At 23.6% G+C, this 13228-nt stretch overlaps 2 protein-coding genes across 2 annotated transcripts in view; both read right to left on the bottom strand.

Annotated features, from left to right (window-relative positions):
- The window catches only part of LOC105848952 (calcium-activated potassium channel slowpoke), an 86346-nt gene extending 80263 nt beyond the window's left edge, over positions 1 to 6083 (bottom strand). Inside the window, exons 1-5 of the mRNA XM_065795302.1 lie at positions 5982 to 6083; positions 4587 to 4854; positions 4422 to 4483; positions 4219 to 4309; positions 2356 to 2470 (exon numbers count right to left, since the gene is read on the bottom strand). Coding sequence (XP_065651374.1) covers positions 2356 to 2470; positions 4219 to 4309; positions 4422 to 4483; positions 4587 to 4844 — 526 coding nt within the window. The 5' untranslated portion in view covers positions 4845 to 4854; positions 5982 to 6083. The remainder of the gene's footprint in view (positions 1 to 2355; positions 2471 to 4218; positions 4310 to 4421; positions 4484 to 4586; positions 4855 to 5981) is intronic.
- Positions 6084 to 8249: 2166 nt separating this feature from the next.
- On the bottom strand, positions 8250 to 10643 carry LOC100213863 (protein IMPACT-B). Its single transcript, XM_065795301.1, has 2 exons — positions 10200 to 10643; positions 8250 to 8856 (listed from the first exon to the last, which is right to left on the bottom strand). Exons 1-2 carry the CDS (start codon positions 10579 to 10581, stop codon positions 8375 to 8377), a joined length of 864 nt encoding a protein of 287 aa, XP_065651373.1. The 5' UTR covers positions 10582 to 10643; the 3' UTR covers positions 8250 to 8374.
- Between the last annotated feature and the right edge of the window lie 2585 nt (positions 10644 to 13228).

The raw sequence follows: 13228 nt of genomic DNA, 5'->3' as shown, positions 1-13228 counted from the left end.
TGAAAGGTACCACTTTAGTGCAGTACTTTCCTGTCATGATTAAAAGTGCTTTATAATCCAGTTTTCTGCATAAAAAAATTCTTGTCTGTTTATTTAAACATTATTTAAAAGTATTTTTAAAAAAGTCAAAGGTGATAAAAAGGTCCAAAATTAGAAAAGAAGAAAAAAATTTAGAAATAAAAAAAAATAAAGTTTTCCATGAAAAAAAATGTTGAAAATATTGATTTTAGAAAAATAACGAAAAAAATTTGAAACATTATTTCAAAACTTTAATACAACAGTGTCAAGCATGTATGGTGCTCTAAAACTTGTACAAAATGTGAACATTTATACTTTTTTTGTAAATAAAGCAGGGGAATAAGACCATCCAAGACATGCTGTTGGGAAGCATTTGTCAATATTGGTCACAAGAATGCCATTAAAAAATGAAGCAGCATAAAAAGAGTTAATTAGAAGGCAAATTTATGTATTGGAATGACACTCACCAAAGATTTCTAAAGTCAGTAATAACTGTTTTCACAATTAAAAATGTTTTCAGTGTCACCTTGGTCCTCATTATAAAGTATTAAGCACATAAATACACTTTCTAGACATTGGTTTAGTTTATCAGCAAGTGTGGTGGTAAGGAAACCAAAATTCATTTATTCAATGCATACATATACTCACACACTTATATATAAATATATTTTACCTTTACCATTGCTGGGTCAGTTTTAAGTACTTTTTAAAAAAAGAATATTTTGAAGATCCAAAAAAGTTTTTTTTTTTAAAAAAAAAAGTTTTTTTATTTAATCATTTGATAGACTGCCTGCCCTAAACAAACCCTCAGTCGATGTAGCGGTACTTCCTTGAAGCAGAAGGCTATAAGATAGTCAATGAGCAACACCCACTTGTAGCAGCAGGCTATAAGATAGTCAATGTAGCAGCACTTCCTTGTAGCAGTAAGCGATAAGATAGTTGATGTAGCAATACTCCGCGCATGTTTTACAGTAAAAAAATAAAAATAAAAACATTCAGAATGTTTTTAAAAACAATCTAGTCTTTTAACTTGCATTTTTGTGGTTTTTTTGGTTTTAAAAAACATTAAATTTAATTAGTTTCCTCAATTAAATTAATGCGTTTTGTTATAATCTAACCTTAAATTTCTCAGTTTAAAAACGATAGACAAGCTATGAGCTGTTGTTTTACCACAAACTGTATATTTAACGCCTTTACTATAGGTGTATATATATATATATATACTTCAGATCTTTCTTGGAAACCATATATCAAATCGATTGCAAACTTAGTATCTGTTAAGGTTGTTTCCCTTTATCATGCTCACCACTTTCTTACTCTGGATTCTATTCTTTATCTCTATAAATATCAAATCCCTCCTTGTATGGAATACTGTTGCCATATCTGGGGTGGATCTTCAAACGATGACCTTTCTCTTTTAGACAAGGTGCAAAAACAAATTGTAAATATAAAATACCTGCTTTTGCAGCTAACCTCCAGTTATTATCATATGTTGTAATGTTGCTTCTCTTTCTCTTTTCTATAAATACTAAAATAGGCACTGCTCTAAATAGTCTAAAAACTCTAAAAGTCTCTTGCGCCATAGATCATCCAGATCATACTTCAAAATTCCGGAAAATTGTTTTGGATAAAATATGCTGAAAAATCCGGAATATATTTTCCTCTTAATTTTGCTTTTAGCTAAGTTATTTCAATTTTTTTTTTTCACACTTTTCCTTATTTTTCTATGAGTGATGATTTGAAAAGCTTTTAAAAAATATATTACTAAAATCTATTCTTGTGTTATTCGTCGTGTTATTCGTCATTCAATTAAATCTCATTCTTTTACTGTGACTGTTACTAAGTGCTCTAAAAATTCTTATTCGCCCAGTTTTTTTCCTCAAACATCAGTTTTTTGGAATTTGTCCCTTTATCTTGTTTTCCTGATCTTATAATTTTCAATCTTTCACGCCGTCTGTTAGTCGTTATCTTGCTTTATAAATTTCATTTTTTCTCTTCCCACTCTTATAGTGGTTACTTGCAGCCTTGTTGGAAGATGTTGGAAAAAAAAGACGAAAAAAAAAAAATTAGAAATAATTTATTTTTGGCTAGGATATGTAAACCACCCTAATACATGCATATATATATATATATATATATATATATATATATATATATATATATATATATATATATATATATATATATATATGTAGATTTTTATAAATTTTATCAATTTTATATTTATTAATTTAAACTTAATAAAATTCAATTTTTATTTAATTCAAAGATTTCAATACCTATTAATAAAAGATTAAAAGAGTAACATAAAAAAATGATAACACAAATTTATTATACCTAACCAATATTGATTGAATACAACAGGTAAAAATATTGTAGGCATGGTTAATAAATCAACTATAATAGCTACATCTGTAGACCATAATGATAACTTGTCATGTGATGCAAAAAACTAATAAATAATTTTTAAAATATTTAAAATTCTAACAGTGATGAATAATGATGAACAGTGATCAATAATGAATATCTCTATTATGAACGAATTTACAATGAATATATCCATTTAAAATACAGTAAATATAAAAATGAATATCAATATACCAATTAAAAATATAGTAAATATAATATCGAATATCAATAAAACTAACTAAAAATAAATTTTAAAAATAAAAGTCCAGAAAACAAAATTGTTCCTGAAAATATTTTTTTCTGTAAAACTAGTTAAAATTAATTTTAGCGAGACTTGACAGCACTTAACATAAATATTTAAAATATTACTTTTATTTTTATTTTTTTCAAAACATTGAAAAACAAGTTTAATATCAAAACCAAGATTAATAAAATCCAACAACACTTTATTTAACTTTATAAGAAAATTTAACTTTGAATAACCTTTAAATAGAATTTGTCTCTTCTAAAACATCCTAGCTCAAAAATTGACTGCATAATTTATGGATGAAGTTGTCTAGTGGTTTGGTGAGAAATGGCATTATAGGATTATCAGTTAGAAATGTGAATAGGAATGCATTTAATGTTACATTTTTTTTTCAAAAAAAAACTGTTTCAGTGGAATGCTATCCACAGCTATAGCAAGACAATTAATACTAGTGTTTACTCCATGCTTTCTTCAATTATGGCGAGCCTGTTCAAACATTAAAACATTAAAAATCTTGGGCCAAATTATTTAGGCACATTTAATAACATTTTTATTCTCTTGCTGTACGCAGAATTTATTAGGGTAATCAGAAAAAGTAGCAGCTGTTAGATGTTCATAAAATATTCAACAAGATTTAAACCAAATCTTGTTGAATAAATTATAAAGATTCACCAAATATTAAATACATAAAGAAAAAAATATTAATGTTCTAGTAGTAAACTTTGTTCTTAGTTTTGTTCTTTGTTCTTAGTTTTGTAACCTTTTATTCTTTTTGTAGAAAATGAAGGGTATGGATATTTCACATTCTTATATTTACTAAAAAATCAAATCCCATTTTCTGCTTTTTTTTTATAAGATTTAGAAACACAAAGTTTTCATCAGAAGAAAGATGAAAAACTTTATTAGATTTAGAAACATTAAGTTTACATCAGAAGAAAGATGAAGAACTTTATCATATGTAGAAACACTAAATTTTCATCAGAAAAAATATGAAAAACTATATCAGATTTAGAAGCACTAAGTTTACATTAGAAGAAGGTGAAGAACTTTATCAGATTAGAAACACTAAGTTTTTTAAATCAGAAGATGAAGAACTTTACAACAAAGAGCTGAACGAATTATTACATTTAAAAAAAATATTACCAGGTAGTGCTTTACCTAAATAATCCTTTTTTTTTAATATTAAGGGCTAGTGCTTCACCTAAATAATGCAGTAAGATGATAGAAAGATAATTCATAATCAATGATATCCCTAAAGTCAACATATAAAACCATTTGACTTTTTTAAATATTTCTTATATAAGATTCATTAATTTTTTTATGAATGAATGTTCAAACTTTAAATTGCATCATTTTTTTTTTATTTGTTTGAAATTCTTACACAATATTTACAAAAACTTATTATTGACCTGTAAAAACTTATTATTGAATGTAACCTCACATAGTCCAATGTAATAACAATGAGACTATGAGAAAGTTTATTGTTAATTAATTAAAAAAAGTACATACATTAAAACCTAAAATAAAAAATTATATAGTCATACCCTAATGCATAGATGAATAACAAAAAATATATATATAACAACTTCAACTTTCCACAATGTGTTATTTATAGAAAAGCAATGTTCAACTGGACTAAAAAGAAAAATCTATAGCCTAGTCATACTCATTTTTAAATGTATTAATATGTTCTAAATATGTTAGGATTTAAGTGCATAACAGAAAAAATATATAAAATCAAACCTACTCAGAAGATGTTGCAACATACATGGCTACACAAGTGAGGTTTAAGATAAAGGAAACAATATGCTGAAATGAATTAATATCTGTGTTAAAAATGATATGAGATAAAAAAAAAAAAATTTAAATAAAACTTTCAAACAGTTTTTTAATAAAAATTTAAACTATTAACTAAAATTTTTCCTTGAAAATTTTGAGCAGAATCGAGAATGCCAGCAACTTCAACCAGTTTTAAATATATTCCATCTTGCAACTCTACATAATCTTCTTCTTCATTTAAGTTTTTTTTGCGATCTGATTGAGATAAATGTATTATCACACGAACAAATAAGATTACCAATATACCACCAAAATACAGAGCCAATGATATACCAATAAAATATAACCATTTTCGATTTTCTGCTTTAGTAGCAACACTTGGATCACACATAATAGCGTGGCTTATTAAAGTAAATTAGTAAAAAAATTGAGGATAAAGTAATTCTTTCATAATTTAAAAAAGAAATAAAATCTTTTAATAAAGTATAAAAATATTTTTAACAAGATTTTTATTTCTTAATTTTATCATTAGTTACTTTTTTATTATTTGTTATTATTTTTTTATCATTTTTTTACTTTTTTACTATTTTTATACTTTACACTTTTTTTATTTTTTAACTATTTTTTATACTTTTTATTATTTATTATTAACTACAATTTTAAATTATTATTTATATGATTATTTATACTTAAGTAGGTAAAATACTTTTTATTAATCATCAATCAATTAGAACTTTTTTAACTATAAAAAAATGTATAACAAAAATATATTACAACAAAAAATCTACATAATTATTACAATATAGCACTTCTGATCAACAAAAATCTTATCCACAGTGTCAGAGATTCTTGGTTAATGATATTGTCTCCACCTAAGTCTTACTAAATGATGCATCATAAATTAAAGTGATTTTTGGACTAATTCAGCATAGAAAAATGATATCAATCAAGTATTTATCAAAAAAAAATTAAAAATTATTAAATATATAGTATAAAAAATACAAATATATACCACAAAAAACTATACAGAATAATATAAAAAGACATGTTGCAACCACTTTTTTAAATGTTTTGTTTACATGATTTAAAACATGTCTAAAAAAATAAAGCATTGAGTTGTTGCTAGATTATAGATATGAATTGAGAAATTTGTATAAAAACATTACTTTTCATGGCCATAAATATAATAATAAGTACATGTCCCAGATTAATTATGTGATTCAATTTAAGTGTAATATGTTTTTCATGTTTTTCCCAAGGTGATGTTCAAATGCGTAACTTTAATATATATATATACATACATATATATATATATATATATATATATATATATATATATATATATATATATATATATATATATATATATATATATATATATATATATATATATAATCTGTGTATGTTTACAATATATAAAATTTATAATATATTTGTATATAAAATTATTTAATTTATAATATATTTGTATATACTTTGTATACAATTATTATGTAATTTATTGTGTTCTGTGTATAAAAATAGTAACCTGTAACCTAATGTAAGATTTAAAACTTCAAGTAGATATAAGTAAAAAAATGTAAAATAATTTTTTACAGACTTCTCTTTAGTATTTTCATAATGATCTTGAATGTAATATTCCAATCATCCTATAAATAATAAAATAATATGTTGGTACATTTTTTATCATCAGCATATAAATTATTAATTTAATTCATATAAAGTATCAATTCAATAACATTTTATTTTTTGTTTGTGAAAAAGTAAAAAATTAGAAAAATAAATTAGTTAGCTTGATATGTTCAATAACTTACTTCAATAATTATATAATTTCTTCAATAATTATCATTCAAGAATAATTCAAGAATTAAAATATAATTTCTTCAATAATTATATAATTCAAATTTTTTAATTTTATCTTATAAAAAAATATATCCTATATCTTGAAAAACTAACTTTAACAATAAACTTTATGGTTTCAATAAAAACTTAATTTTTTAAGTATTTTAATTTTTTTTAATGCTAATTAAATTTTTTAATTATGTTATTTTTTTACATCAACTTTATTTAATATTAAGTGCTTTTGTTAAAAAAAATCTTTTGATTATGGAAGCAGTATTATGAAGAACGAAATAAATCTATATATATAAACTTTTTTTTGCTCCTTTTAAAATTTCTTGTATGTTGTTAGTACACATTTGACTTTGCTATATAAAATATTTGTTCTGGAGCTGACTGAGTAGAGAAACAAGTTAATAGTGGTACTACTTGGTACTACTGGTAGTGTACAAATAGGAATGTGGTAGATTTTAGACGGTTAGTTATAAAGGGAGCTATTGCTACCACATTCTATGAAAAACCAAGAATTACAATGAGTCACAAAAAAAGATTTTGATTTTAAAAAAATGTTTGAAAGCCCACAACTTATTACAAACTCTTTTTTACATTGGAAACTGTGATTGTCTTCGGGCAATCTTATGTTACCATAACATCAGTCTAACAAACAAACGTAACACTTAGCTTTTACTAGTATCACTAACTTGAATGATGTCACATGATCTCATATGTCACATTATGTCATATTTTAAGTTATTGTTATTTTTATAACCAAATTAATTTAACAATTTGTGAACTTGAAAAAATGAACTGTAGTAAAATTAATACATAGTTAAATAGTAAAATAATAAAAATAGTCATAAAATATATAAATATAATAAAGTTGTAAAATAATTATAATAATTATAAAATAGTTATAAAAGAACAAAGTAGTAAAATAATGCTATTATTCAATAATAAAATATATAATAATAATAAAATTGAAATAGTAAAATAGTATAACGTTGAAACCTACAAAAATCTGTCTCAAGTTTTTGTTTTTAAATACTGCATTATTTTTACTTAATAATTTCCACTAATTTTTTATATTGGCAAACGACCTTTAAAATAAATGAGAAACTATTATTAGATAGTTCAAAACAAGTAGCCTCCTTAACTGTAGTAGCATCCTCAACATTGGGTGGCATTTAGGGGGATCCAATTTTAAAAAATCATTATTTTGCAGTTAATTCAGTTCAAATAAACAAAATTTTATTTTTTTACTTTAATGTTAGCATTATAGTATTTGGGTTAGTTTTAAATAAATTCAAAATTTCAGAAAGAAGTAAAAAAAAAAAATTTATAACAAGTATTTCTAATATATTAAATGTTTATTTTTTTTAATATTACAAAGCATTATTTAAATAGTGTTATTTTCTTTAAGTAATTTTATTTAAAACAAAAATTTTGATATGTTGAATAAAGGTCTTTGAAAAAATTTTAAACAATTGTATAGCATTGTCACAGTTGACATTTTTATAAACTTTGTATAGTGTTGCAACACTTTGACCCACTTTGTGATATGGTAAAAAAAAATTGTCTTAACTTTTTTAAATCTGGTAATATCTTTGCGTACTTAGCCTCGCATAAAATGCCATTGATGACATTATACTGAAAAAAAGAGCTGCATGCATGCATGTAGCTGCATGCACTACAGTACAAACATTAACTAAAAGCTTTTCATTAGTTTTTTTATTTTGAAAAAATTGACTGAATTCAAGAAAAATTCTTATAGCACTAAATGTGCAAAATATATCAAAACAGTTTCAAACTAAACCTGCAGAAGTGTGTGTATATACATGTACGTATTTAAGCCTTTGCAGATGGCTATATCAATATGACAATAACAATGTTTTGCAAGGTTAAGAAAAAATATTTGTGTGTATGTGTGTGTATATTTATTTATAATAATAAAATCATATACAAACATTAAATAAAATATTATAAAAATATCAAAAAAATATATATACAAATAAAATCAAAACAACAAATCATTAAATCAAAATTTTTTCACAAAACAAAAATAAATTCAACTCAATTTAAATCTTATTTTTTCCTTAAATTTTTTTTAATATCAAGTTTAAAAAACCCAGATTGTGTAATAACATCTCGCGCACAATTGTTTATTTGTCTAAATCGATCTGGACCGAGTAAAACACCACCAAAATAACGTGAAACAACAACAACAATGTTTTTAACATCCATGATCTGCAGTAAATGAAGTAACCTTGCCCCTGCATGAATCTCTCCATCATCGGCATAGTCTTGAATATAAGAACCTTCATTAATTCCACAGACACGATAAGCAACAATATTATGTGTCGCTTGAGAAACTTTACGATTCCTTTTTAATTGAGAAAGAAAAGTTTCAACTTCATCAAGACTTTTAACCAATGCAACATGACCTTGAAACGTGCTTTTCTTAACAGTCATCGGTTCTCCAGAAAAAAAACTAATCAAGTCACCATCAGTATAACATGCATCATCTTTAGTTGATTCATCATTTCGAAGCAAACTTGTAATTTTTTCTAAAATAAATACTCTTATAAATCATTTTTAAACATTAAAAATAAATTTATACAAAAACATATATAAAGTATTACGACAAATATACATTTTATATTAATAAATAAATTAATATTATATATTTAAAAAACTATTTCTAATAAAAATCTTAACCAATAATAGTTAATATAGTCTAATAAAATTAATACCTTTTTTTAAAAAAAAAATACAAAAAAATTATATTATTATATACTATTTAACAATCCTACACGCAGTAACATTTATCAATCAGAAAACACAATATTTATTTACAAACTAGAAAACAAGAACCTTTTATCTACCAATCAGAAAATTTGAACTTTCTTTAACTTTAACTTTATTATTATTATTTTTTTTACTACTCAATAATTTAAATACAGTACAAAAATAAAAATGTTGCAGCTTTAAAAATAAGATATTTATATTTATTTCTTGCTGAATTCAAAAACCACTATAAAAAGATTACTGCTGGTCTCTGTGTAAAAATGTTCTGGATTGTTTTCAAAAAGAAAAAGACAAAAAAACACAACCTCGCTAAGGTTGTGTTTTTTTGTCTTTTTCTTTTTGGTAAACCACTTACCAGGTATTATTCATATGCTACAGTTAATAAGGTAATCCATTCATTAAATCTTGCATATAACTGATATTATGGACATATAAAGTTTACTCTAAATGATGATGGCAATAAAATTCAGTAAAATTGAAAAATAATAAACTGTATTTTAATTTTAAATTTTTTTTCTAAATTATTTTTGTTAAATTTATAAATTTTACAGTCTGTAAAAAAAGTATCAAAAAAGTTAAAAACAAAATATAAGAAAAAAAATTTTTAATTTTTATAAATAATATATATGAAAACAAAAAATTAACAAAAGATAAATAAAGAAAGTATATCAAATGTTTTTTTTTTTTAAATATAACTTTTTTTACAGATTGTAAAATTTATAACCTATAATTAAAATTTGTTGTCTAATAATTAGGTAACTTATATATTTAATCAATAAAATAATTATACTTATTCATACATAATTTAAAATATAATACATAATTATAAAATATAACATAATTATAATCTATAATATAATTATACTATATAACATTATTTAACTGCACTATCTATATTATTACAACTGTTCTACGTATTTTAAATCATAATGTACACTTTGATTATATTACTAACAATTATAATTATAATATATAAAATAGCATATAATTGTAATATATAAAATAATTTATAAAACAGTATTTATAAAACTAAAAAAAATAGATTTATGCAAAAATTAAAATAAAGATATTCAAAAAAAAAACTTTTAATTTCAAAACGTACTTTCACGATCTTTATCTTCATTTGTAGATTCAATAAACATCTTAGCCAGCTCATATCTTTCTTGAAGCATTTCTCTGATCTTTTCAACCCAGCTATATAAAACTGGACTCCCATAACTTTTATTCCACAGAAGTTCTAACTCTTTATGAACGGCAACCAACTCAACAGTGGAAAGACATTCAGTATAAATTTCAAATACTGGAGGATCTTTTGAAGGATATGTTAATGGAAGAAGTCCAGAAATAGTTACTGCCCACCACTCATCCTCTTCACAAGATACACAAATATCAAATTGATTACTATTGTGCGAATAAAAATCTTTACCATATATAGAGGAGAGCACACTTAGCTCATCTTGTTGAGACTCTATGTCATCAGACATCTTATTCAAGAATATTAAATAAAGAACAAAATCCTTTATACATAAATAAATTTTAACTCAATAATATTTTTTAGTAAAATTATTTATCTTAAAATATTTAAATTTTTTTTATTGATTTGATTAAACAATAAAAATTTAAACATTGAGCTTTTTGAAAACTAATAAACTCCTGAAAACATGGCATACCTCTTAAACAAAAAAACTTTAAAAAAATAAACAAGCCTTAGAAACATTCATAAACTAGTGAAAATTTGTAAACTAGTTTAATAATGTTCAAAAACATGACAAAGCCTTAAAAACTACCTTCACTTAAAAATATGACAAAGCCTTAAAAACTACCTTCACTTTAAAACAACTTTCAAGCAAATTTTTTTTTTTTATTTGCTTTATTATTGTATGGATAGAAATTCAAACTTGTCAACAATAGTAGAAATAAAATCTATTAACAAGATTTTTAACTTCTATAAAAAAATAGACAATGAATTGAAAAGTTTAACTGGTTAAACATAGTTATATTAAAAATATCAAAAATAAATATGTGAAAGAAAAAATGTTGAAAGTTTTTGAAAAATATGTTCAGTTGTTTAGCTATTCTGTTAAAAGACATTGTGATCCCTTTGTGCTAAATTCTGCTGTAGCATTAACTGCAGATTATTAATTCCTAAAACATTTTATTATATTAAAACATTAACATATAAAAATAAAGTTAATGTTGTCATTTATTTCAGTAGATTTAACTGATAACTTGGTTCAGTAACATGTTCCAGTAAATTGCTTCATTAATGTTTCCAGGGAATTGCTCTAGTAAAATGTTCCAATAAATTACTCTATTAATATATTGCAGCAATTGTGATCCCAAATTATGTTACAATACATTATTCCAGTAATATGTAGCACTAATTTGTAATTTTTCCAAGACATACTGATTCAGTCTACTGACAAGTCCAAGACGTACTGATTAGCAGTAAATGCCAGTTGCAGAGACACATTTCACTTTGTTCCATTAATATGTTCCTGAAATATGCAGCTACTTGTTTCAGTAATATGTTACAGTAATTTCACTAAATCAAGTAATTTACTGCAAAATATTTTTTTGCAGTAAACTACTTTCATTTGTGAATTTTAACTCAGTTGTTTATTGTTTATAATTATTGTGGTATTGTTAATTTTCCTATAATGAATGTTTTAATGGATCCACTACTTGATGATACTACTGCACATCTTTATACCTTATATCATATCAATATATATATATATATATACATATATGTATATATATATATATATATATATATATACATATATGTATATATATATATATATATATATATATATATATATAATATATACATATACATATATATACATATATATGTATATAGATATATATGCACGCACATATATATACACACACATATATATATATATAAATACACACACATATGTATATATTTATATGTATATATATATACACATACATATATACTTACTTACATATGTATATGTGTGTGTGTATATATATATATATATATATATATATATATATACACATATATGTATATATATATATATATATATATATATATATATATATACATATATATGAAATGCGGTAGTGGTGTAGTGGTAAAGCGCTCGCTTCATAAGCGAGAGGTTCCGAGTTCGATCCCCACCACGTCCCTGGTAGTACCGCGCTCAACTCGTTTCTCTGCGCAGCGTCCTTGTTCGTCAAGGTTCGTGTTTCGGAGTTATAGAGTTGAGAGAGGGTTATAACCACTATTAAATAGCATCCTCATCTGTAGTGGCCTTCTCGGCCTTGAGGAGGTGAATAACAAAAAACAAAAAAAAAAACAAATATATATATATATATATATATATATATATATATATATATATATATATATATATATATATATATATATATATATATATATATAAAGATTCCCTAACATCAAACAAGCAAAACAATCCCAAGATATTTTAAATTAACAAAATCCTGCAATACAATACATAATTGAAGTTGAAAACAAGATAAAAACGCTTAACTTTCCTGATATAATCATTATACATAACACAATAGTATTTAAATCAAACCCAAATTTAAGATCTTTATTAACATCAAAAATCAAATTATAACTACCTAACAAGCTAACAGCTAGTTGGGAACCTATATAAAAAAGATGCATAGGAGAAACAAAAATGCAGGTAAATACGCAGATGTATCAACATCAAAGGAGCATTTACAAAAAGAAACCTAATCAATCTGCATTAGCATTTCATAAAACCTTTTGCAAAGAAAATATTGTTTGGGAAAAAACAAGAACATTTAAGGTTGAAAATAAAAAGTTTGAAAAAAAAATTAGGGAGGCACTAGAAATACAAAATAACATGTGCTCTGCGCAAAATGGTGGGATTAATCTTGATGAAAGCCAATATGTCAAAACTATGTTTTGAAAGCCATTTTTTAAATTTAAAAACAAAAGAAGCCATTCAACCTCTGACAGCAATAGCAAAAATTTTATATAAACTATAACGGTTAAAGAATTATTGTAATATTTAACAAGCTGATAATGCTGGTATCCATAACCCAGTGAAAATTTTTCATATAATAAAAGTGTTAGCATTAAGAGTAACTGTATTTCTCGAT

This window comes from Hydra vulgaris, chromosome 04 (assembly GCF_038396675.1).
Source record: "Hydra vulgaris chromosome 04, alternate assembly HydraT2T_AEP".
NCBI classification, from domain to species: Eukaryota; Metazoa; Cnidaria; class Hydrozoa; order Anthoathecata; family Hydridae; genus Hydra; species Hydra vulgaris.
Note: the sequence above shows the minus strand (reverse complement) of the source record. Positions and strands in the feature narration are given on the sequence as shown.